We start from the raw sequence: 26,600 nt of genomic DNA on the forward strand, positions 1-26,600 counted from the left end.
AGGCCTGTCTTTTCTAAAGAGCCTGTAACCTTCCATTCCAACACTCCAGTCATAGGAGCCATCCCACCATGTTTCTGTGATGCCTATTATATCATACCCCCGCAGACGTGCACACATCTCTAATTCCTCTTGTTTGTTCCCCATGCTACGGGCATTTGTATAGAGGCATCTGAGCCGAGCTCCAAATGAAGCTGGCTCATTGGCTGGAGCGGCTGGGATATCTCTATATTGCTCCGAGCATTTATTATAGGTTCTGGCAACTGACTGGGTGTGTTGGGATGGAATGATGCCCCCCTCCCCAAACACACCTAGTTTAAAGCCTCCTTGACCAGTCTGGCAAGCCTCCTACCAAAACTGCTCTTTCCCTTCTTTATCATCAGACCAGCTCCACCAGCCCCCACTAGACCTCGCCTACAAGCTTGGATCCTGTGTTCAGGGCACTCAAACCCCTGACTATGACACCACCCTTTTAACCAGTTATTAACCTGGCTAATCCTCCTAGCTTTTTTTAGGTCCTCCCCTGTATACTGGAGAATTGACGAAAAGACCACCCGAGCTCCAGAGCCCCTAACCACCTCCCCCAGGGCTCTGTAGTCCTTCTTTATGTTCCCCAGGCTACTGCTATCTAGATCCCTAGCACTCACATGTATCACCAGGAGTGGGTAATAGTCTGTGGGACTTACTAGAGCAGGCAGCCTCTCTGCCACATCCCTGATCCGTGCCCCCGCTAGGCAACACACCTAGAGACGGGGTCTGGCCGACAGACGAGTGCTTCTGTCCCTTTCAGTGTAAAGTCCCCTACTACTACAACCGGCCGCTTTTTCCTAGCAGCACCAGTAGAGATCTTCTTTACCAGAGCATCTGCCGGCTGTTTCTGGCTCGAGGGCGTTTCCTCATTAGCCCCCTGCAGGACAGCAAAGCAGTTCTGCGTGGGGACAGGGGATTTAGGGGGAAGCCCCTTGCTTTTGGTTGTCCTTTTTCTCCTTTTTTTGTTGTTTTTTTTGGGGGGGGTCACTAATTCCCAGCTTCCCAGGTTAACGGCCTCCTTCTTTCCTTCATGAGGTAGAGTTGAAGCTTGAGGCCCCTGCAGAGTTTGGGCCGGGAGCAAGCATTCCTGCTTCCCCTCAGCTTCCCTGACATCTCGCAGCCTATTGACAGCATCCCGCAGCTCAGCCCCTGCTGCAGGAGGACCTCCACCAGGGAGCACCGAGTGCAGCCCTGCCCATTGTGCACCCTCCCCTCACCAGAGCAGTGCAGGCACTCTCTACACCCCGAGCTCTGCACTGCAGCCTCCCCTCTCATCGGATCTGTCTGGGTGCCTATGCTGGGCACCGCCGAGGCAGCCAGAGCAGAGCTCCCAGACCGGGCCCTGGTCATACGACGAGTGCTCACCATCCTGGTCGCCTGCCTGCGCGAACTGCCGTGCAAACTGCTTCAACCCGCTAAAGATGAACTAAACTACAGCATCTCCAAGTCACCAAAACTTCTGCACTCCATGCAGCTCATTAGAATTGACAGAATTGCAGCTCGCTGATAGGCAGCTAGTGAAGATGTAACAGATCCATATCGGCATGTGTTTGTTGTGGAACCTGAAGTTCATAGAAGTGCTACAGAAGTTCACCTCCAGCTCTCCACCACAGTACTCTCTGAAGGAAAACAGGTAAGACTAAACTGGACAAGCATCCCCAGAGCACAGCCTTGTCCACAGATCATGATCATAACTCCAGTTAGCTTCAATAATGTATAAACCGGGCTATGCTGCATTTTCTATTGTCTTATGCTGATGGGGAAAGCATCAGTCCACGAATCTTGTACACATACACTCCCACCTTACCTGCACCACTCAGACACATAATTTGACACGTTACATGCAGCTCAACCCCATCACCTAAGCTATCAAAATGAGTATGGTCAGTATGACCTATTAACTTTGTATTATATCAGGTTTTAAACAATTCAGGTTTGACTCAAGACAAAGCCCAACTAGGAAATATCAACTGCAGCTAGAAAATACCAAACACAAGGAGTAAATAACTAAACAAAGCAAATGTCTAGATTTATAAAATCAGAGAATCAACTAGGTTGGAAAATACCTCTACAATCATTGAGTCCAACCATTACCTCAGGACTGCCAAGACCACCACTAAACCATATCACTGAGGGACTCACCTGCATGGTTTTTGAACACTCTCAGGGACTGTGATTCTACCACTTCCTTGGGCAGCCTGTTCTAATGCCTAATCACCCCCTCTGTGAAGAAATATTTCCCAATATCCAATCTAAACCTCCCCTGGTGCAGCTTGAGGCTGCTACCTCTTGTCCTACCACTTGTCACTTGGGTGAAGTGACTGACCCCCACCTTGCTACAGCCTCCTTTCAGGTAGTTGTAGAGAGCAATAAGGTCCCCCCTAAGCCTTCTCTTCTCCAGACTAAACAATCCCAGTTCCCTCAGCCATTCCTCATCAGACTTGTGCTCCAGACCCTTCACCAGCTTTGTTGCACATTTCTGGATCCGCTCCAGCACCTCAGCATCTTTCTTGCAGTGAGGGGCCCAGAACTGAACACGGGATTCCAGGTGTGGCCTCACCAGTGGTACAGGGGTACAATGACTTCCCCAGCCCTGCTGACTACACTATTTCTGATACAGGTCAGGATGCTACTGGCATTCTTGGCTGCCTGGGCACAAGCTGGCTCATGTTCAGCTCTGTCAATCAGCATCCCCAGATCCTTTTCCATGGGCAGCTTTCCAGCCACTCTTCCCCAGGCCTGCAGCATTGCACAGGGTTGTTGTGACCCAAGTGCAGGACCCAGAACTTTGCCTTGTTGAACCTCATACCACTGGCCACACAGCCCATTGATCCAGCCTGTAAAGTTGCATGACTGAAAATCAGTCTCCTACTACAACATATAGTAAGGGCAAAGGCAGATACAGAACCAACTTCAAAGAGTTTAAAAGCCAGTATGTCCTATATTGACTCCACTATCTTGTCATGCAGACACTATGAGGAACATTAGAGTGCTCCTACAGCAAAAGCAGATAGGGAGGAACAGAGGGCAAACCAGCTTGTGATTCATTTTGTTCCCTCAACTATCTGATTCTTCACGGGTTATCTGTGATACTCTCCTGAAAGAGGTCAGGGGAATGATTCTAGTTTTCTATAACATTCCTAATGTAGACTATGCCTGAAACGGCATCAATATAAATATTACATATAGTATTTTCTTCTGTTTAAGCTCTGCTCTACCGCTCGGAACACAATCTGACAAAGCATTTCACATTAGCACCATGCTCACCAGTCACATACATGTTTAGGCTGTAACAAACACACACTTTGACAGAAGACTGAAGAGAAACTTGCCAAGAGTAATACTCTTATATACTTTGCATATATAAATATCCAAATATATATACACACACAAATAAGACAACATAAAGCTACGATTTCTGAGCTCAGATCAGATACAGCTAAATATACATGCACTGTTAGGGAACACCCCATCAAAACTGTTTGATCCTTCACACACAAATATTTATTTTCATACATGTATATAAATAAATCCACCTGTAAATTAAATACTAAAACATACACACATTCCCCCAGCGCAGTCCCCCAGTGTTGTTTCCCACCATGGTCCTGGCCTAACAGGTTGCACACGCACAGGACACGCATTTTGCCACAAGCAGACGGGGGCCGAAGGGAGGGAAAACTCCCTTTAGTCCAGAGGCACCATCGCTACCGCTGTCCCGTTACCATTTCTGCACGGCGCTCACAGCACTCGTTCTCCCGGAGCCCTTCACACCGGGAGCACGCCCGCCTGCGGGGCGGTTCCGGGCTGCGCTTCCCCGCAGACTCCAACCCCAGCCGCGGCAGCTGCGAAGCGCTCAGCTAGCGGAGTTAATCCCCGGTTCTCAGCCGGGCAGCTGGACAGCACCGACTGCCTTTTTCACCCCTTCCTCACCTACAGCGGCACCTGCGGCCGCGCCCAGGCCGCAGCAGTGAGCCTACCTGGCGGCGGCGGAGAAAGGAGCCGCCGGGCCCCCACGGCCCCCTTCCTCTAGCGGGTGCTCGGCACCGGGGTCCGGCGCGGTGCTAGGGGCCGCGGGCGCTCGGCGGGGCCGGGCGGCGCGGTGCCGCCCGCCTCTTCGCCGCTGCTGACTCAGGAGCAGGCGCCGTCCCTCCGCACACCTCCCAGAGGCGGCCGCCGCGTTCCGCGCAGGATCACTGCCCAGAGACACCCCCTACCCCTCCCCAACACGCACCGCTCGGAGCCGCCCCAGCGGGGAGGCCACCGAGCCTGAGGCTGCAGAAAAGAGCCACACCTGTGGGGAGCGGCAGCGACCACGGGGAAGGGAGGGGTGGGAAGGGGGAATGTGTGGTTGGTCTGACTCTGTCCCCAGAGGGCGCGGGGGCTTCCTGCCAGCAGAGACGAGAGGACATGCCGCGCCTCCATCTTGAGGAGGGGGCGCGGGACGGAGGCCGGGCGCTGGGGGCAGCAAGTGAGCCCGCCCCCTAGCAGGGCTGCGGGCTCGAAATGGTGCCCCCGGCGTGCGGGGCCGCTGTTAACCCCACAGGGGGTAGGTGGTCCCGGTCCCGTCCACGTCCACGTCCACGTCCACGTCCACGTCCACGTCCACCTAGCCTGCCACTGCCGCCCTCCGCAGCGGGGTCCAGCTGCAGTGGAGCCGCGTTACCTTACACAGGATTATCCCGAGAGGGGCTTTACCTTGTCTCGATCTCGGTGCTGCTGCTGGAGGTAAAGCAGCAAGAGGCTCCCAGGTTTAAGATCTTAAGATGTTGAACTAACAAGCTTTTGTGAAAAGGTAGCTGAGCCCTCTGTGCCATGCGACTGTGTACTGGTGCTCCAAAGGCAACAGCAGTATCCCTGTTTGTCGGCCAAGGGGCCTTGAAAATGGGATCCCGCCACTGTTGTATGGTCATGCTGTATAAAGGTCTCTCCAGATCTTTGCCACCCACATGGCTTTTAGGTGCTCCACGTACATGTGCAGTGTTCTGGGGCTAGCACCTGGCTGCCATAAGCCCCCCGGTCTGCATGTCCTTTTTCTACCTTCCGATTCTTACATTTCCAGCTTTATGAAAAACATTGGGCCAGGGACCTGATGCTGCTCAGCTGTCAAAGCCCAGCATTCTAATGACAAGTCTCTCTCTCTGAAGCAGTTGTAAAAGTACCCAGAGCTTATTCAGCGCAGCTTTTCAATGAAATACTCAGCATTTCTGTGTCTTTGATTCTGCTTTGTCCTAGTTCTTGCCTCATTCACATTTTCTGCTGAGGGACTCTCACATATTTGGAGTCAGAACATGCAGAATGGTTTCTTTGTTTTTTAGTCCAAAATAATTTTTGCGTTTGGGAAGAGGCATTTTTCTACTCAACACCAAAGTCCATGTGCCATAGAGAAGTGGTTTAAGTTTGTTCATCTTAACAATTTAAGAAAACTATTTCAAGTGAAATAAAATGCAAAAAACTGAATTTCAAGCTTCAATTGCACAGGTTTCATGCTGAATTGCACCAGCCTGTCAAGGTCCCAGATCTTCTGTTCCACCTGCTAGTGCATTGCCAAATTGTCTTTAGTCTTTAATGAACTGCCAGTGCTTGGAGGTAAGTGGTATTTTGCAGGTGCTATAAAATGATGAAAAAAAAAAAGTGCTCTAAAGATGTTAAAGTATCATCACTTGAGCACACAGCTGCTTTTACCTCATCTTTTTACCTCTTCTGACTCTTACCTTACCAACTTTTTTTGACAGCAGTCTGTATGACATTTCCTGAAGCTACTTAAATCTTCCTTGGTATGGAGAGCCCATAACTCATGTGTTTGCTCTGTAAAGCAAGGAATTAAATCTCTGAATTGTAATAGTGGATTGCTTGTGAATATATATGAAGAAGCCTAAAGGAATTGTCTTGACATTTTTTAAAGTATTTCTTACTGCCATGTTGTTAATGCCAATTTTGAGTGTTTGATTTCTGTGATTTCTATGTATTGGCTGTTTTGGGCAGCTTATGGAGACTAAAGTCTGCTTGCTTACTTAAGTAAAAAGGAGCATGTGAAATCTACAAATTATTCTAATAACACTAAAGGGTCAGTGAGAGGACTGCTAACTTTTTCCAATATTGCCTAAGGCTACTTGACTTTGAGGAGGAAGTGTGTGTGGAGAGAGGAAGGCTGGTTGTCCTTCCTTTGTGAAGTAGCCCCATTTCTCCTGCCTTGCAGCCTTACTGCCAGGACTAGGGGTTGGTTTACTGACCCAGTGAGGGAAGAGGATTGTCCTCCAATGTTTGGCATGGTTTTTTACTGACTGCAAAACCACCAGATATGGTGGCACTATTTTTTTTTGTTTTGTTTTAAAGTTTTGTGCAGGAAAGATCATTCACTTGTATACTCAGTACTAGCACTTTTTGAATGATCCATGCAGGTATGCAAAAGTCTCCTTAGCACAGGTTCACCAAGACAAGTCCTCTGTGTGTCCTCTCAGGACGTACCTCCCATTATCTTAGTGAAAGCAGGAGGAAAAGGATGAGAGTAGTAACTGTCCCTCTCTGCACAGGAGTGGCTGATCTGGTACCCCTGACTTTCTTGTATACAGATTGTCTTCTGCATTGAAAGAGCAAGACACAGGCACAGAGGCATCAGAGCAGGCAGCTCCCATTTGAGAGACCCAGCAGCAGCACCTGGTGCCTGTTAACAGTCTGCAAACTCCAGAAATGCTATGAAATGGTGGAACAGACTGTGAGAGCAGGTTTGCTGCAGATGGCTGAGTCTCAGATGATATTTTCTTGCAGAGCCAATTCTTGCCTTTCATATCACTGATGAACTAATAGGCTTAGCCCTCATGAAATATTAGGCTCAGTGTGCTGTAATGCTATCTGAAAATCATTAAAACTTCAAAATGTAGCCTTCTAGGTAATTGTTGATCTGGTTCCCTCCAGCTGCCTTCCCATACATAGTAAGTCCATTCATTTGATCAGACAAAAGCCTCGTGAAGCTGTCATCACTCAGGACAACTAACCCACTGTCAGACATCCATCTGGGAGGCACCCCTCAACATTGCCAAACAGCCCTGAGCAGCTTGGTATTGTGACAGATATAATGTTACTGTGGCATTCAGGGAGGTTCCTCCCATTCCAGGGGCTGGTGAAGCCCTCCCAGTCAGTGCTGGGAGTCACCCTGTTCTCCTCACCTGGTTTGCTCACAGTTTTCTGTGTGACATCTATTCCAAAAGAAAGAGGTCTGGGAGATGTGCTGTTTTGGTTACAATACTTAATCTTTGTTAGATTGTATTGTGCTTTTCTGAAAATACTCTTTCCCTACCTTCCATCTTAAGTAGGTAAAAAAAAACTGATCTGTTTCAGTTCAGGAAAGTGTCTGCCAGCACTGAAAAAGGGGGTGGTATTCACCTTCAAGGCATCTGAGACAGATTTCTGATACCTCAATAATTGTGAGATTTTTTTGAAAGCCACAGTGATTTCTCCTTCTTGGCCACATTTGTCCAGCGTTGACAGTTGTATTTACATGTTATTTCTGCTGCCAGTCCAGGTAAATCTTCTGCCTTGACAAATGTAGTCCGAGTAGGTTTTTGTTAGCTTCTCTGTCCCACGAGTGCGAAAGGTGAGAGTGACATGGTATAATCCTTTCCTTCTTTACTTTGCTGAAGTATGTTGTCGTTCACTGAGGCAGATGTATACTTTTACCGGTTTACTTAATCAAAGCTGTAGTTTAGAGCTGTGGTAGATGTTTTTTCTTTACACCTGGGCAGCTGATCAAGGTCAGGAGGTAAGCAGGACTCCTGATCTAAGAGAACGGATTACTTTACACTAACTCTCTCCTCAGGCAGTGTGTGGTGCTGACAGGACTTGAGGGCTTTTTCTCTTCTGATCACACTGCAGCAGTATTTCCATCATGTTTGCCACTGTTGCCTGGAATAGCTGATTCCCGTAGTATCAATCATTCCTTAAAAACAGGTCAGCTATGGAAACAAAGGATTTAAACACACTGACATAGTTTAAACACTCATTTAACTAGAGTAAAATGAGTGTCCCTCCTGCCTTTCTGGTTTCACAATTGGCTTCATGACCATGGCCATGCTGGCAAAGGTACTCAACCAGAAATGGTCCTTCAAGGCCACCCTTCCAAATCGCCAATGGAAATAGGGATATTAAAGCAGATAGAGGTTTTTGAAAAGATGAATGGTATCATCATGGTCCATCACTATACTTTTTATAAAAAGTGATGGAGGGCCCAGAACAGAAAATCCAAGGTACTTGCCATTAGCCAGGCTGAGCTTCAAGTGGTTTTATATCTCACAGTGTAATTTTATCTTGAGCAGTATCTTTCACATAACACTCATTTTTACTTTTTTTTTTTTATGTTGGAGAGCTGCTTGTTAAAATTACATATCAAATATTTCTTACACAAGTGCAGTCAAACCAAAGATTCATCTAATGCAGTACTCTGTCCCATATCATTGCCAAAAGTAGATGGCTAGGGGAAAATATACTGATTTCCTCAACACCCACACTGTGCGTCATGCAGCATATTCTTGCTTTGTACAGCTTTCTTTAGTGTTGCTGAAATTCTGCAGTATATTTTTTTCTGTTACTAGGTGTATCGTACTGTCTAGGCAGCTATTTTCCGATGCACACAAGCATGTTTCATGGCTTAGAGGGCAACTTTTCCAGAAAGATAGTTTCAGCCAGCTCTTGAATAATGGGTCACTTCAAACCCCTAGACTCAAAAGCTCCCTAATGTTGGAACTAAACATCCAGATTTTATGTTCAGGGCAAGCCTAAAGATAGCAAAGATTTAGCACTATACTTTATATCAACACTTTTGTCAGTGTTACTAGGATACTTTTTGCTTGGTTCAGGGTGTTTTGGGGACTAGCTTTCACATAAAGCTTGCAACTTCCCCATGAATTCCAAACATAATTTTAATACCTTAGGTTTATAACACTAATAGCTTAAGAAGTCATTCCCCAACTACAATTAACAGAATTTAATTTGGTCCTAAATAAAGCATGATGATTACAAATTTGCAACTCTCTTCTTGGAGCTGTTTAATCAGCTGGCTACCGGCATTCTCAATCAGCTAACAAACTGAAAATGCAGGCTTTGAGGTAAGTCAGTAAAATCTGTTTTAAAAAAGGAAAGTAGGCAATTTGACAGAAGAAAAGGAAATACCTAATTATTTAAATGATGTAATTACTCTAATTAATTATTTAAGAAACCCAAGCTGCATATTGTTCTGCAGCTAATCAGACTCTCCTCACAGGTTCTGTGATGTCTTAGTATAAGAAGCCATTTAAAATTGCAATATAATATTTTAAAAGGCAAACTCTGGGTCCCTGGATATCATTTTTATATTATATTCCTAAGCAGATGGTAAGACTGTCAATTAACTTTATCTGACTTTAGAAGACAGTGTATGTTTCAGAAATGAAAGCCATTTCTATTTTTTCTAATTATTTCATAATATTAATATAAAATATTATGTATTTTTCTAATTACCGTTCCAATAATTATGTATTTCTTTCTGATTATTACATATATTTTGTGCATTGAAAAAGTTATTGTCAATAATATTTTATTAATAATAGGAATAAATAACTAAAAATTTCCTGTATGGCTTGAATAAAAGTGATCAGATTTAAATATAGCAGCTGTGAGGAAATAGAGAAGTCCATTGACAAGAACAGTTCCAGAAACTCACAAGACAGAACAAAAGCAATTCAAGGTTTTCTTTTAGATACTTGATACACAGGATTTCTAGAACTTTAGGCAGAAAATGGACATCTATTAAAAAAAAATAATAAGAAGAAAACTTTCATAGGAGGAAAGGTTTTGTTTTATTCAAGGTCGCATTATGGCAGAGAAATGTGATCTGTCATTTTTGACAGCAACAATATTCAGAAGGGTATTTTAATTTTGTTTTGCTTTGTCTTCTTAAGAGTAAGTATTATAGCTAATAGGACAATATAATGTGTTGTAGCATACTATAGCAAATTCTGAGGTTTTGCACAACTAGAAGTGATTGATTTTCAGCACATTTGGTTTTATGTCTGAAAAGAATAGATATTTTTTATTTCTTCAGTTTGAAAGAACTGAAAAGCTGAGGTCTTAGAGAACTGTGTTCTAATGAAAATGCAGGTTTTAATTTTTTTTTTAAATATATGAATTGCAGAATTACAGACAGGACCTAATTTTACATGCAATCTGATGTAGATCACTAACAGTTCAGTTCCTGAATATAATTCTGTGGTTTCAGCTGTGTATTACCCCTGCAGTTTAGATACTTAAACATATGAATGCCTGCATAAGGTTGTGTTTGCAGTTTTCTGGGCAGAAAAATGTAAACCTAGCTAAGTGCATTTCCTATTCTGTCCATTTTTATGTTTATAGGCAGTTTTGTCTCATTTTGTTGGTTTATGTAGTGCTGCAGAAGTTTGTAAATGCTTGGTTCTTTTTAACAAGTAGCTATTGTACAGTGCGGGAGATTATCCCGGTTGGTAAAGTTATATTGGCCTTGAATATAGAAAGCATTCTGCTCTGAATCAGTTTCCTTTGGTCTGGGTTGGAATTCTATTTGAGAATAATAGAGTTAGGATCAGCATTATTCCTGTATTTGCCAGAAGGTACTCAAGTGCTTTATTTCAGACAGTGTAGTTATGCTGTATACTTTTCTATGTTTGATAGCCTTGGTAAACATCCTCTCCTTTTGTAACAAACTTACTAACTTGGTTAACTCAAAAAACTCCACTGAAAATGCCTTCAGGATTCAAATGTTGTGTGAAGAAAGATTTATTACATATAACTGCCACATGCAGAAGGACTATACACCCGCAATCTTGACTTGTAGCTGCTGTATTTTATAACAACTTGTATCCTTGGCAACAAATGGTGTGGAAGAAAAATGCCAGAATCACCTGAGTAACCATGGAGACCAAAACAATGTTTTGGTAACTGGATAATCTAACCTACCTACATGACATATGACTTGATATTTAATACATGGAGATACTAGCTTAAAATTAATCATTTGGAATGAATTACGTCTTCTTATGAAACATGAAGCAACAAGCTACATATAAAACATGATAAAGAAAAATGAGATATCTCTTCAGCCTTTTCCTTTCTGAGCTCACAGATCAAGTGACCAAGTTCTGTTGTTCTGTATCTGCTAATAACATGGAGCATTTGTGCATTCCTGCGCAACAGCTTACATTGCCAGTTCACTGCACCTTATGTGTGCAGGTTCCTGTACCACCCCACATAGATTAGCATCATACAAATAATACAGCAGCAAATGCTCCCCAGCAGTATATCTCTGAAGGAATAAAATATCCTTGCACTGTGACGATACTCTTTAGTAAGTAGCTGGTTTAGATATTCAGGGAATTACTGAATTCTGATCTGGCCTTGTTTTGGCTCTGAAATAACTATTTATTCTCCCATGTCATCTAAGAAACAAGTTTCTGAAGGACTAAGAGTAGTCAAATTGTGTAAAATGCTTTCATAATAAAAAATGGTTTCTGTTGCTGTTTTGAGTAAGATGCTCAGATTAAGACTCTTGCCTGGAAAATGGGGGAAGACTGAAAGAAGGAATTTGAAAATCCTCTGATCCGTCTGGTCTCGACTGCTCTCTACAGTAGGAAACTACAACCGGCTTCAGCTGTACTGGGAAAATGCTGTGGGAAGTCAGTGAAATCCCATTACAAAAAAGACACGTAACTTCTTTTTTACAGGGTACTTTTATCCAGTAGCAACACAGCATCCTTTGAGAAGAAGCTGGCACGGAGGAGAGGACATCTAAGATTCGATGCGGGAGGCTTGATCTTTTCTTTCTTTACCTTAAATTCTCATGCTGCATCTTTTTGTATGGGTCTGGAGTCCTTACTGCTGAACCTGGTGGGAGAACATGGCAGGAACAAAGCAGAGGGGACTAAGGTTACTGCAGTGAGATAATTAAATTTGCATCTGAAGGTCAACACACATGAAACTGCCTTTGCTTCATGGTGGCCAGCTACTGCATCCAAATGGGAAGTGTAAGGGCAGTAGGAGGTATGTTCATGCTAGCTTACTGCCCCAGGTTCACCCTGGGATGTTGGGAAGCAGCTCAGGGTATCTGACAAGTTTGTTTATTTTTTTATTTTTAAGTCAGAGAAAAGGAAAGAATGCAGATGATAGATAGATGATATTGGGAAGTAATTGCAAGGAAAGAAGGTGGTGTTGGTATAAATGACAATTATACATGATGTCATTAAGCTTATTGCAGGAAAACTCACCAGCACTAATTTCAGGTACAGACAAAGCCACATTAGGTCAAAAAATAATAGAAAGATAATTACAGACAGGGGCTTTTATAACAAAAAGCCAGATACTGAGATAGCTACAGTCAAATTAACTGCTAAAAAGAAGTTTAAGGAAATGGGAGACATTTCGGAAAGCAGTAGTGAAGGTCACTAGCAAGTTGACAGAAAAGTTTGAAAAGTGAAAGATAAGAGAGAAATATGGTTAGTTTCTCTAACACAGCAGACCAATGGTTTAATTATTGTTAGGATGAAGGTGAGGTTTTTCAGGCTACTGCTTCTTACTAAGAACTTACAATGACATTTGAAAACTCTGTAAGCTCAGCTATAGAAAAGGATGGCTCCTGAAAAAAAAAGGGATTGACTGGCTAGAGAAACAAAATATGTCAGTAGTGAAAGGAACAGAAGAAATAATGCTGGTTATGTAATAGAATTACCACATCATAAAACATTGAGCTGCTAAGCCAATTAGGAGATATTTATTGAGGCTGATGTAAGAGTTTGGTACATAACCAAACTACTTCTTAGAAAAGCTTTACTGTAAAGGGCTGCTGCAGTAGTGGTTTGTATGTGGCCTTGTAACTGGTGGACTATATAAGCTACTTCACCTGTACTTTCTTGGAGTCTTCTTTAATTTAGGTATATGATAATAAAATGCACCAATGGTTATTTTATGAAACCAACACTGGCATCTCTTTACAAATGGTCTGAGATTTTCTAAAGAGAATTTAGAGTATATAAAAATACTAGAAAAGCTAAATATTATCTTCCAGAAAAGCAAAAATCTAAAACAACTGCTAGATTTTACTTTAGTTTCAAATAATCTTGAAGCAGCAGCTACAGATTTGCTGACCTTTTTTCTCTTCTGTAGCTCTTCTATCATTACAGGTAGGTAGAAACACTTATTTAAGCTGGCAATCTCTGTCCACTGTAAGAGTTTGATTTTGGCAGACTGAATACTTGAGCTGCTCTTTCCTGAGCTCTTCCAGAGCTATATTACTCTTTAAGAATATTTGAAAATGGGTCAAGCATTCCTATAACTCTCTGTTCTTCCCTTCTTTTGAATGAGATTTTGAAGATAAACCTAACCACCCTTTACCTGTAGCTGCTCCAATTAAACCTGCCCCCAAATGCTGCTAGCTGTAAATGTTTGGGAAAAAAGAATAAATCAGCGATAGAGTGTTTAGCAGCCACTTTTTCTGGTAAATTCATTCTTTGTACTTTCATCCTCTGTACTTTCATGTACTTTTTCACTGACATTCCAGTGGCATCTCTGAACTGCAGGAGACTGGTCCACATCAAATATCTTATTTGAGAATAAGTTTGATTTATTTGTGTTTAGTGTGCAGGGGACTCATTCTGGATCAAGGGCACTAACCAATTCAAGACAGGGAAATGAGAGACTGAATTACTAGGAAACTTGGAGTAAATGAATACTGCATGCAAGTGTTGGCCATTCCTGTGCCTTCGTGAGATACCTAGGTAAAGGGCTTCATGCTCAGTCTGAATCTGTGTATGTAATGAGAGTGTAAAAATGCTAGCATTGTGTAACAGAAAAAAAATTAGAAGTAGCTCACCAGGTCCTACTGAGTAATCTGGCTTTGCCACAGTGAGCAGGTGAAGCCAGACGGTCAGTCAGAAAGGTTCATATGAGTAAAATACTTGTGGTTTGCTGTGTTTCTGTGGTCATAATCCTAACTGTCAAGCAGATTGCTCTGAAGCACTAGGAAAAGTATCTGCAATGCTACACCCAAGGGATTTAACATTGATGTTAATGGAATTGGAAAAATGTTGTTGACTATTCCTTCATTGAAAGTAGTTTATTAATTCTGCCTTTCTGTTCCACCATTAAAGAAAATACTGTGTATTACATTTGCCAAAGATCCTCTCTTCCCCCCTTAACTGGCTATCAACAGAAAATTGAAACAATTAATTTGCACATTGCATAAAATACATTTACTTGTCCAAATTATTAAAGCACTATGTGCAATTTAGTAATTTATTTGAAAATCAGGATCAAATCACTAGTTATTAACTAAAGAAAGATTGAAAATTAGATACCTCATTTGAAATGACTGCTCTAATTTTTGTGTGATTTACTCCAACATTACTTAAGGACCCAGAGATAAATATACAGATTCAGATACAGTATGTGAGGCAAATAACGTAAGTTAAATCAGCAACCTGTATTCATCCATTGTCAGCATTGGGGACTTCCTGCAGCTTTACAGCTTATAGTAACAGGCACAGTAACAACATTCTTAGAAATGAGGAACAGTTTTATTTCAAAGACAGTCAAAACGTAAACCTGGTTCAGAACTGGACATCTCACTGCATTGGAGCAGTTCAAGCAGACGAGAGCCACATTTTTTTCCTCTTTCCCCAGCAACCTCCTCTTTTAGTCACAGATTCTTCGTCAGCCCTAGCATCCTTTGTCAGCCATACTAACAGATCTGGGGAGGACAGGAAACTTTAGCAGGGCAAGAGAAATGCTGACGCCAAAATAGCAAATATTTTATATATAATGAACAGAGGGTAAAAAGCCCAGAAAATAATAATCTTAGGTAATTTCTTAATACTATTTGTAGTTTTAATCGTTAGGTTGTACCTTTTTAAGTAGAAAATATAGGGAATACTCTGAAAAGCTTCTGTTTCTATGAACCCACTGAATGTATAGCCAGTGTACATAGACGCATACTCCACGTAAGGGCATTTACATTTGCATTCAGAGCACTAAGATAATGAAAAATCTGCTTCTGAAAATCTTGGCCAGGATAACTTCAGTATTAATTATTCATGCAATGGCTTTGCATTTTTTGCTACTTTTAAATAGACAAAGAGTGCCAAAAGGAAAAAGATGTTCTGCCTAAAATCCTCTTTAGGTTTTTTTACTTATCCAGAACTCAGAAGAAGAAACAGAATATATTGTTCTATTTGAAAATACTGTATAATAACCTCAATTTTTAAAACCAAACTGAAAAGTATCACAATGTTTCACAACCTCTGTCACAGTGTTTTTTAACTCCCTAGCCACAAGCTGTTGAAACTTCGTTCTGACATATTACCTCTTCTGACATACATGTGAGAGTAATGATCACCCCCAAAATGCTTAAAGAAACAATGCTATGTTCAAAACAGCTGTCGCTTTCTGTAGTATGAAGTTTCAGTGAAAGAAAACCAGGTTTAAATATTTGTTTTCACCAGGCATGATGATAAAACTCTACCTTGCATGGCAGTGTGTGATTAAGAAGTGTATCATACACTTCTGAATATAGATCAAACATGGAAATGTTGATGTTTTTATCAGAGATGTTTCAGATAGACGTAATTTCCAAAACACCTCTGAACTATGTCTCCCCCAGAAGTAGCAAATCTAAGGAAATTTTGCTCTATTTCTCCTGATAGAAGTTAAGAAAAAAATGTGTCTGGCTGATGTTTTGTGGCTGAAGAAAGCTCCCGCCACTGCTTCTGGATGGACTGGCTCCACAAATGTTCTTTTTGAGCAGGCATCAGGGGTAATTTTCTGGTGATGAATGCTTGTTCCTGGAAGGCAATCAGCTGTTTTGTGTTTTTTTCCAAACGCAGCTGAAAAATGTACATTTAATTAAATGTGCCTGTCTTCTCCATTGCCAAAATTATTCTATACCCTCTGTTACTGGATATTCTATAATTGACGGGAAGCTTCATGACCAGTAGTTGTAATTTATAAAATATTTTGGGATATTTCAGTATGAAAAGTTCTATACAAATGCAAGATATTAATGGCAATCTTGACAATTCCAGAAAGCTCAAATGTAAGGAAAAATTCTCATTAGAATAAAAAATAAAACTCAGACCAAATCCCACTTAATTCAGCTAACTGATCCTTAAATAAATTTGTTGTGGGCAAAGCAGGTTCTAATTAAGGAATTTAACTTAATTTATAGCCAATTAATATAAATATATAATTATTGGTTTGGTTATTGAGAAACAAAGGCAGATATTTAAATACTTGGGGAAAACACCTTCAGAGATGCTGCCAGCTCCCTCAGCTGTGCCCTGTGGTGGGTCCATTGGAACCAGCTGTTTCCTCCATGGGACAACCCAAGCCTGTCTGACAGAGGTTGCCCTGCAGCCCCTCCTCCCTTCCCCCTCCCTCCCCCCCCCAAAGTCATACATCTATTTTGTCTGTTTTCCTGATTTTTATTTGTTGAGTTGGAGCGAGTCCAGAGGAGGCCACAAAGATGCTCCGAGGACAGGAGCACCTCTGCTGTGGAGACAGGCTGAGAGAGCTGGGCTTGTTCAGCCTGGAGAAGTCGCTTAGGGAGACCTTAGAGCAGCCCAGCATAAATGGGCTGACAAGAATGTTGGAGAAAGACTTTTTACAAAGGAATGTAGTGTCAGGACAAGGAGGAATGGCTTTAAAATGAAAAAGGGGATTTGTATTAGGTATTAGGAAGAAGTTCTTCCCTGTGAGGGTGGTGAGGCCCTGGCACAGGTTGCCCAGAGAACCCGTGGCTGCCCCATCCCTGGCAGTGCTCAAGGCCAGGCTGGACGGGGCTTGGACCAACTTGGTCTAGTGGAAGGTGTCCCTAGCCTTAGCAAGAGGTGTGGAACTGGATGAGCTTTAAGATCCCTTCCAACCCAAACCATTCTATGATTCTGTGAGTTTATTTTTTTACATCAGCACTAATTGTTTTTCCCTAGCATTGTTGATTTCCCAGCTTAAATACCAACCTGCCAGATTGCATACCTCAGACCTCTGAAGATCCCCTCCAAAGAGCTCATAGATATTACATAAAAATCAAGTAGCATATTAAATAGGATGCAAGTTTTGCCTAAAACATATGAACCAGTGGTGTTTTTTTCTGATGGTTTATTTAAGGCTTTAAACTATTTCTTTTGAGAGATGTTTGCAAAATTAAACAGTCTTACCCCAGTTTCAGTCTCAGGTAGTTCTGGCAGTGCAGGTGTAAAATCCATGGGCCCCAAGAAAGTCCCCAGTTCTTCTATTTTCCATTACCTACAGGAAGTCTCAAATTTGCTTATTATAACATTTATTTTTATTTGATAAATCAGAAGGGTTCCTTGTGTTGCCTGTACTAGTAACATGAGATGTATCTATACAAATTAGGGTCTGTCTCAGCCATTTCTTTCAACACAAGATGTGCCTTTGTGTCCCTTTGTAGAGATTAATATACTTTAAGGATCCTTATTTAAACATTGAGGAATTAGTGTAAATAATTTTTTGCTTGATGTTCAACCTATTACAAACTTATGATACTGGAGCAGGGCTCTTTTTTCCAAAGGGTATATATCCCCATGGCAGGGGGTTGGAACTAGATGATATAAGGTCCTTTCCACCCAAACCATTCTATGATTCTGTGATTCTCTATTACTGTTTAGCGAGCATCTCATATTGTCTGTCACCTGTGCCTTGCAGGGAGTGTAAGCCAACCTAGTGCATTGGCTTACATTGTAGAGGATTTTATCATAGCAGGTTCTGAGCCAAACATTGTGCATATGCTAATTTTGCATCAAATTTTTTCCCTCCTAACAATATGATTCAGCCCACTCTGGACATGCTCATCAGTCTGGAATTATGAGTAACATTTGTTAAGAAAGAGAAAATTATTGAACTTTCAGTGAGGTACAACAGAAAATTGTTTCTTGCAGGATTATCTAAGTGACAGTCATATCAGCTTCAGTAGTGTGACTAATTTTTTTATCATTGTGTTAGCAACAACATGGTAATTTTAATTCATAAATGGAGGTTAGAGACAGATCATGTTTTACCCAAAACATGTCAAATCGCTAGATTACTAAGTGATGAAAACTATTTAAAGGGGGGAGTTTTTTGCTTTACCTTTGGAACTGTCTGCTATTTGTAGTGGTGTCATAGCCATGCAAAGGGAGCAGGTCAGATTTCCAGCAGGATCTAGCTAAGTCCGCTCTCACATAGTACCAGCCTTACCTCACAAATGTCTTGGTGGCTAAAGGATGTTGTAAAGGGTATGCTAGTCTAGATAAAATAAATTTGGTATGTGTAAGTGTATTTTTCCTCTCCTTTTCCATTTTTTTTTCCTTTCTTCCTTGATTTCACTGTAAAATTTGCTCTTCGCTTTCACCACTTACTCCACTGCATTTCTTTTTTTCATCTTTGTCTTATCTCCCTGAACTGATGGTGGTAGTCCTTCATTCTTCTGTCCAGAAAAGTCAGTCGAAGGTCCAGATAAGGCTAAAATTTCACCTGAAGAACCTCACTGCCTCTTGTGCCCATCTGGATTATGGGAATTCTTTCTCCCTGCCTATGCGAGATGGGGGAATAACCCCATCTATCCCCACACAAACCTGACTGTACCCTTTTTTTCCCTCCACCACCTGCTTACAAAGAATGAGATGTTGTGGCTCACTTTCGACACGTTTTATCACTGTGGAGAATAGCAGCAGCTATACAGGTAGTGTTACTGGCCCTGCTTTTGGAAAAGAACATTGCAGAAGCAGAGTTGGTGCAATGCAGCAGTGTGCAGAACTCTAATCAGGCACAGGACTTATGTTGCCCTTATAGTGGACCTTGGTAGCATGAGCATACCACAAGTTTGGTACTGTTTCCATGAAAAACTGTTACGCTGCCATGGGTGTATTACCCATACTTATTAGGAAAATGTATAAACAGTAAGAGATTAAATATGTCTGCAAAGACTTTTGCACAATTGCTTTTGGTAACATATAATGCTGATTTTTTCATGCAAGAGATATGAGCAAAATTAAATCAAAACATCAGAGAAAGGTCTATGATTTACTCAAATTACTTGACAGCAATTCCATTTGACTGTTATTATACAGGCATCATAACCATTACCATGGCATTAAGTGTTGCAATAACGTTTTAGGCAAAGCATGAGTGACATTTTGGAGAGCACTCTGAGGAGGCTGAGCAGCTGCTGGCATGTATTGTTATCTGTTATTAATAATATACCTCTTTTGAAAGAGGATTATTCATTTCCATAGCAATACATTTATGACAATTTTCAAAGACACTCCATAAGCAAAGGTCACTGAGGCCTGGCCAACTGCCACCTATGTGTCTTTAAAAATACACTTTTCCAAGCCAAATTAATGTAATACAGCACATAGCAGCCATAAGGGTAGCTTTTCAGTTCTGAAAGTATCTTGTTAGTGGGGCTTTATTTTGCTTTTATCACAGCTGCTCATAATGAGGCAGGAAAAGAGAAGGAAGAAAATTGTGTCAAAAGTGGACAGTAGAAAGCAAATCAGAAATTAAGCCTGAAGAGAAAGGAAAATGGAGAGGAGGCTGCTTGCTTCAAAGAAGGATGCGCCCAGACATAAAGGCAGCTGAAAAAGAAAAAAGCATGCCTAAAATGGTATATCTTCAAATACAATTCATGCTTAGCTGGTGCAGGCAATTTCTAGTCAACTTGGTCTTGAGAATTACCATCATAACTTTTTTAACTGATAAACCCTCTGGAGTGGGCACTCCTGACAAAGGCATTTGTCTCTAGCCTTACTCTGCCTGTTGATCCACCAGTTTCATGTCTGGGCACATGCAAAAGGCCTGTTATGTCTTCCCACTGAGCTGGCATCAAACTGTTCATCTTCTTTAAATGAACAGACACATGCTGTCAACTTTCTGCACTAACTGCATCAGCTTTATGAACTCATTTCGAAATGTGTGCTAGAAGAGCATTTTCTATAGTATCTTCTATTCATGAATGAAAAAAGGTAATTCCTTTGTATCAGAATATCATCATCAATAATTCCATCACACCAATGTTCTCAGGTGGTTTCAGGTGGGCATATAAAAGCAAAATCCTCAATCTTTGTATCTATTAATACACCTGTTTGCTGTAACACCTGGAACCAAAGCATACGCAACTTCTCTCCATTGTTTCTGTCCAGTTTCTATGTGTATTTCACTTCTATCAGTAAACCAGACGTTTGTCTTATTTCATCATAAGGGGAAGGTTCCTCCACAGGACATGTAGGGGTATCTCCAAGGGGAAGAGTCTTCCCTAGTGAGGGTGTGTGATTGAATAATACAGTTCCTGTAAGATTGATGTGTGTAATAGTTACATGTGGTTTTCCTGGTAGAAATAATTGCTGTAAATAATGTTTACACTTCCAGTTTGTGGCTGCCTGAGATGTCCTGCATGGGCCCTAATGGAATCATCAGTAACAACCCAAGACAATATAAGATTTCTAGCCAGTGTAGTATTAAGTGCTCCAATGAAAACAGTCAATTAGTTCTAGAAAATAAAGTCCAGATGATATTCCAATATATATATTTTCTTAAATTGATTTAAGAAAGCTGGAGAAGGAAATGGGGGCACAAAAGAAAATCTGTTCAGGGAGTTGATGGTATATATTGTCACTATGCAACTGCAGATTCAGAACAAATGAATCCAAAGTAGCACACTCCCTGGGACTGAGGAAGGAGTTTCTTTCTTCTCTAGCAGGCTAAAGCAAATTCTCCCAGGACTTTGAGCTAAGACCATTTAGTAGAAGGCATCTTTTCTGTCAGAAAAAGCAAGAAAAAAGGATCTAGTACAGCAACGTCCTTACAGTCTCTTGCTCCTGAGCCCTCTTCAACTCTTCTTTCTTCTGCTGATAGGAAGGCAAAGCACTTCCTGTCCCTGTGAGTCCATAATGCACCCTGCTTATCCCTAAGGTAACAGCAGGCACCTGTGATTATTCTTCAGACATTTACAGCTAGGAATCAGTTGAATAGTGTATTGTGGAAGCATAAGCTGCACTGGACATAGTTTAGAATCTGTTACATTTTTGTCCATCATGACAATGCCCCCCAGCAATTCTTTCATGGAAATTCTTCTAAAGTAGTAGTTGCTCCAAATCTTTGTCAAGTTTTTATATCACAGAAGAACAGAGATGCAGCTAAAAGAACATTTACTCTAAAATGACTACTCTGAATTATGCAAGCTGGTATAGCCAGCTCCCAATTTAATTAAGTATACGCAGCACCACTTAGTGGTGAAAGTGTAGTCAACACGGATAAGAATGACAAGTTTTCACACCGGCCCCTCTCAAGACCCAAAACATGAACTAGGTCTGGTCTGTCTATCCTCGCTTGCCAAATACCATTACAATGTCTTTACTATAAGAAAAGTACACCTACCAAGTGGAAGCACAAGAGAGCTGAAGCTCAAGGCCAGAAGAACCAAAGGCTGTTGAGAATCACACATGGTTTCTGGTTACATAGCCTGAAGCTGTGTTCAAACAAATGATGCAGCTTAGGATCTGAATCATAAGATAGACATGCGCCAAAACCAAATGCACATGGACCAAAACCAAACACAACAGATGTAGAAAAACTGAAGACTGACAGAAATTGAAAAATAACTATTATTTTTCCATTCCATCAACCAGTTCTAAAACTATCCAACTTGTGCACTTACATAACAGAACACAATAACTAGCAAAAAGAAAGCCTTTTATTCAGAACAGACTGGTATGTTTTTTACAAAAAAGTCATGATTCAGCTTACAAAGTCAGCATTACCATTAGCAATGTACCTTTCCTGACAGTGAAATCCTTGCCTTTTATCAAACGTCAACTGCAAGAGTGCAAAAACAGAATACCCAACAACCAACCCACACCAAGCCCCACTGACACCCATATCCCAAAGGCTCTATTTAGAATATATATACAATATATGTACACACACTGCATCAATTTATACTTCAGGTCCTTCTCCTCCAGGAACCAGCTATAAAAGAATAAGACAATTTTATGTTAGTACATCAGGTTTGAGTTCTACAAACCCACGTGTTCTTGCTTTACAATAGTTTGGCAGATGAAGGCTTTATGGTAGACCACAAAAGGAATTTTTAGATCCAATATTATCTTCCTCTCCACATAGAAGTAGTCAGTCGCTGACAGAGAAGCAAAGGCCAAAAAAAATCTCCAGAACAGGAAGAATGTTTAACAAAACCTAAAGGAGATCCTAGGGAACAGACATTTGGATTTTATTGTATTTATTATTCAATTTAAGGAGATGATTCTGTCTAGAAACACTACAGCTTGTTTTTAAAGACAAAGATTATGCTTCCTCTCATGAAGAATTTCTCTAATTGTTGATTCTTCTCCAGACTGTTGCTATACCGGTAGTTTGTTTTCCTCTTTCCAACTCCTATTGCTAAGCAGAGCCCAAAAACTAAGAAAGAGCCTGAACCCTTTCACAGATAGCAGGGACTAGCACCTTCCTGCAAAGAAAGTAAAGAACTGAACAACAGAAAAGGAAAAACATTAATAAGGGAAAAAAGAAAGAGGATAACTATTCCTTTTTATACATTCTTTTTGAACAATTTTAACCATTCCTTTTCCTTTTTTATATATTCTTAATAATTAGCTGAGCATTTCTAATGACAAAGACCTTCACTGCTTTGGGGAGTGAAGTAAGAAAAAGTCTAAAGTCTTCCTGATGTGGGAAGATATGTCTCTGGAAGAGACATAAGATCTAATATAGAAACACATCTATGTCTTGCTGAAAATTTGCACTCTAAGTCACCAGCTTCTGCTTCAAGGACATTGTACCACCAGCTTAACTGGGTGATAATAATTCCACCCCATACAAGATGTCAGAATGTGCACAGTCCTTTCAAGGATGCAGAACAATAACCAAAGCAGAAAAAGGCTTTGAAATTAAGTCAAGATGGCACTTGCTCAGACACACAGCAGGGTGGTGCAAGGAAGGTTAAGACAGCAAAATGGAGATTCTTCTTCATTTATACAGAGCTGACAGGCTCGACAGACTTCCTCTTCTCTTCCCACAAAATTAGCAATGCCTTTATGTAGGAAGTCCACATTTTGTAGCCATTTATGCACACAAGCAAAAAACTACTGTGGGTCTGTTTTTGTGGTGCTTAGGAAATTGCAGAATTCAGCAAGTGCAGAATTACAATATTCAATTACGGTTTCAGTACTGCTATACATACATAAGCACATAATACACTAAAAAATCACAGTGGTTCCAGTTTGGTATAATCCAACAGATCTCCAGATTTTTGTTTTTCATAGCATGTAAAAGGTACAGCTCTGTGGGCATCACATGCTGAATGCCTTGATGAGCTTGTAAGCATTCAAACTTCTGCAAAAATATTTATACATGAGATAATGAATGAAATGTAGATGTATTTCACCCTACATGCTTTTGCAAACGCTCATGAGTTGAAAGCCACTGTACGAACCAGCCTACAGTGAACAACAAGGTCAGCAATTCTCTTGCACACCTGAAGACCAGAAACCTATTCACCCAAATAAATTCAGAGCCATGCTCTCTTCATGTTTACTGTACTATGTACCAAGAAAAGCAGTAAGATCGCTTTTCCAGCACTGTTCACACACATGTATGCCCTGAAAGCTACTTGAAAATAGCTTATGTCATGGAACTATCTGGAAAGCTCAGCTTGAGTGGTGGAACTCAACTGCTTTATCGATTCACAGATACAGAAAATAAATACATGCAGCCTTTTAGCAATGACAACTTACCATTGTTATATTATTTCCATTTAGCAAAATCTGGTCTAGCTTCGTGATTCTTCTGCCCTCAGGTGTAATCTCACTGAAGTAGCATTAGAAAAAGTAAGTAAGAACACATAACAAGGGACAACAATTACAGTTTTTATTGCAGAACTGATATAAATCTCTGCATTAAGATGGCATTTGTTGGAACTAATAGATAAATTAGTTACACTGCAGCACAATCTTCATAAATTGACCACCTGGACAGAGACAGCTTCCCGGCAAATAAAAAGATCCATGGTACTTTTCTGCTCAGTACATAAAGATACCGATTTTACCTTCTAAATCTCAGCAATTTCTTGAATACCACCAATATTCTGAATAGGTTTCAAATTACAGTGTGGCTTGAAAAAGTAATGAATATTCATCCTTAAGCCACCTTTTCAGATCTTTGCCCAGACCTTAAGGAAATGTGAAAGAAAACAAACTACTGGAAAGTTCATCACACAACCCATGCAAAATTAAGGCTGCAAATTAGGAACCTGACTACAACTATAAAACATGTAACAGCTACTCTATGACATGGCTGTCTGAAATAGATCACTCTACAGTTTAAGTGCAAGGTATAAACTATTCAGCTGGCAAATTTCCAAAATATAAGAACACTTTGCTTACAGGTCTTGCACAGTATTTATCTTCAGGAAACAAACCACTAAATAGCAACTAGAGGCAGAAACAGTACTTACAATTCTGTAACATCTTCTAACACCATATCTGAAAATCCAGTTTCAAGGAAAATAAGGCCCAGAACTTTAAAATATTAAAGTATTTAATGTTATTTTTATTTTATACTGAACTGTGATTTTATCCATAAAATAAAAATATGAGAATAACACAATTAACCCAGACAAGAAGGCTCTATCCAGTGAACTCAAACCTCTCAAAAGCAATACATAAATTGAGCTAAAGCATAAAGCGGATGGCCTTAAGCACTTGCACCAAAGGATACTAACAAAGTCATCAAATCCTAGAAGTGTTCCAACGATTTCTTTATCACTCTTCATCACAATATGGATGCGTGAACCTATGCATTTGTCCACAAGCTCTGTCAATTAAAACAGACAAAAGATTTGACATGTACAAGAGATCATTTTATAGAATGCACATTCTTTAGGACAAACCCCCTGACACTGTGGTGGCAAATAAGTGATTGCCATAGACACTGGTGAAAAAAAAAACAAACACAACAAAACAACGAAAAAAAAAACAAACCAAAACACACAAAAAAATCAGGGGAAAGATTAAATCATAGAATCAACTAGTTGGAAAAGACCTTGAAGGTTGGACCTCAAACGCAACCATTACCCCAGGACTGCCAAGGCCACCACTAAACCATGTCACTGAGGGCTTCATCTACAAGATTTCTGAGCATCTCCAGGGACGGTGATTCCACCAGTTCCCCGGGCAGCCTGTTCCAGTGCCTGATCACCCTCTCCGTGAAGAGATTTTTCCCACCATCCACTCTAAACTTCCCCTGGAGTAGCTTGAGGCCGCAATCTTTTGTCCTAAAAAGACACTAACAATGTATATTTGAAGAGTCTACTCGCACACTCTGCTGCTAGCAGATAAACTACTTCCCGAGGCAGCAGGATGAACGCTGCAGGAACACGCTCCTTCCTGCCGCCAGTGCGCGGTTCCTTACGGGGGGACGCCTGAGCACCAGCGCTCGTCCCCAGCCACGGCCCAGAGGATCCCCTAAGCGGCCCCCAAACGCCGCTCTCCACCCGCCGATCCCCCCCGCCCAGGGCTGAGCAAAGTAACACCCGCCTGACGAGAGGGGCTTCCACCGCGCTACCCCATTCAAACCTCCCGCCAGGCCGGAGGAGCCTGCAAACGGCCTCTCCCTCCCTTCCCGGCAGACGGCCGGCAGACGACGCCCACCCCACCCCCAGCTCCGCCCGGACACCGCGAGAGAGTGGAAGCGTCGCGACGGCAGCGCGGGTTACCGAGCGGCAGGAGCTGGGACGGGTTGGTGGTGGCGTTGGCTGCCATGTTGGATCCAGACAAGACTAGGCGCTACCTCGCTAAGCGCTACCGTGACGGGCCGCCTACGGAAGACGGCCTATAGCAGCCTTGACGAGCGGATAGCAGAGCCATCGCTCGCCCCCTCTGGCCGTTACCCTGTTTCCTCCTGTGTTCTTCTAAATACCGGGAGAGTCGCGACGTACGAGTCTGTTACAGAGATTTAAAAGAAACCCCCTTTTTTTCCCCTTCCATCTTCTCCAGCCGTGCACAGACGCCTCGACCTGTCCCCGGTACAGTTGGTACACGAACAGTCTCCCGGCCTCGGCGTGTTAATCAGCGGTTCAAATCAGTCGTCTTTTGGTTTGGAGTGGAAGGGGTTTTATGTGCGGTGTTTCGTAGCTATTGTATGGGCTGTTTTTTTATTTTTTTATTTTTATTTATTTTTTTATTTATTATATTTCCCCCCCCTAGATTTGCTCATTAATTCACAGAGTCACAAAATGGGTTGGAAGGGACTTTAAAGATCCTCCGGTTCCAACCCCCTGCCACAGGCAGGAGCACCTTCCACTAGACCAGGCTGCTCCAAGCCCCGTCCAACCTGGCCTTGAACACTGCCAGGGATGAGGCAGCCACAGCTTCTAGGGGCAACCTGTGCCAGGGCCTCACCACCCTCACAGGGAGGAACTTTTTTGTAATGAAGTGCAATCAGAGATTTTGCACAGGAGAGCTGCAACAGGACGGGTTTTCGGGAGCTCTTTTGCATATTCACAGTTGGCTTTG

At 41.8% G+C, this 26,600-nt stretch overlaps 2 protein-coding genes across 3 annotated transcripts in view; both read right to left on the reverse strand.

The window, feature by feature from the left end:
• KIAA0319 (KIAA0319 ortholog) overlaps positions 1-4,324 on the reverse strand; it is a 55,439-nt gene extending 51,115 nt beyond the window's left edge. Inside the window, exon 1 of the mRNA XM_061449593.1 lies at positions 4,008-4,324. The gene's annotated coding sequence lies outside the window, so the exon portion shown is untranslated. The remainder of the gene's footprint in view (positions 1-4,007) is intronic.
• Positions 4,325-21,748: 17,424 nt separating this feature from the next.
• Positions 21,749-25,868, reverse strand: LOC133267340 (U6 snRNA-associated Sm-like protein LSm5). Of its 2 annotated transcripts, none has more exons than XM_061449590.1 (5): positions 25,802-25,868; positions 24,805-24,900; positions 24,542-24,569; positions 23,823-23,895; positions 21,749-22,041 (listed from the first exon to the last, which is right to left on the reverse strand). In XM_061449590.1, exons 1-5 carry the CDS (start codon positions 25,845-25,847, stop codon positions 22,009-22,011), a joined length of 276 nt encoding a protein of 91 aa, XP_061305574.1. In that variant the 5' UTR covers positions 25,848-25,868; the 3' UTR covers positions 21,749-22,008. The 2 variants fall into 2 exon arrangements, with proteins under 2 accessions (XP_061305574.1, XP_061305575.1); XM_061449591.1 differs by lacking the exon at positions 25,802-25,868 and adding an exon at positions 25,662-25,792.
• Between the last annotated feature and the right edge of the window lie 732 nt (positions 25,869-26,600).

The sequence above is a fragment of the Pezoporus flaviventris genome, unplaced genomic scaffold, assembly GCF_033815535.1.
Source record: "Pezoporus flaviventris isolate CSIRO_AGI_PZ_B2104156 unplaced genomic scaffold, CSIRO_AGI_Pfla_v1 ptg000007l, whole genome shotgun sequence".
In the NCBI taxonomy this organism is placed as follows: Eukaryota; Metazoa; Chordata; class Aves; order Psittaciformes; family Psittacidae; genus Pezoporus; species Pezoporus flaviventris.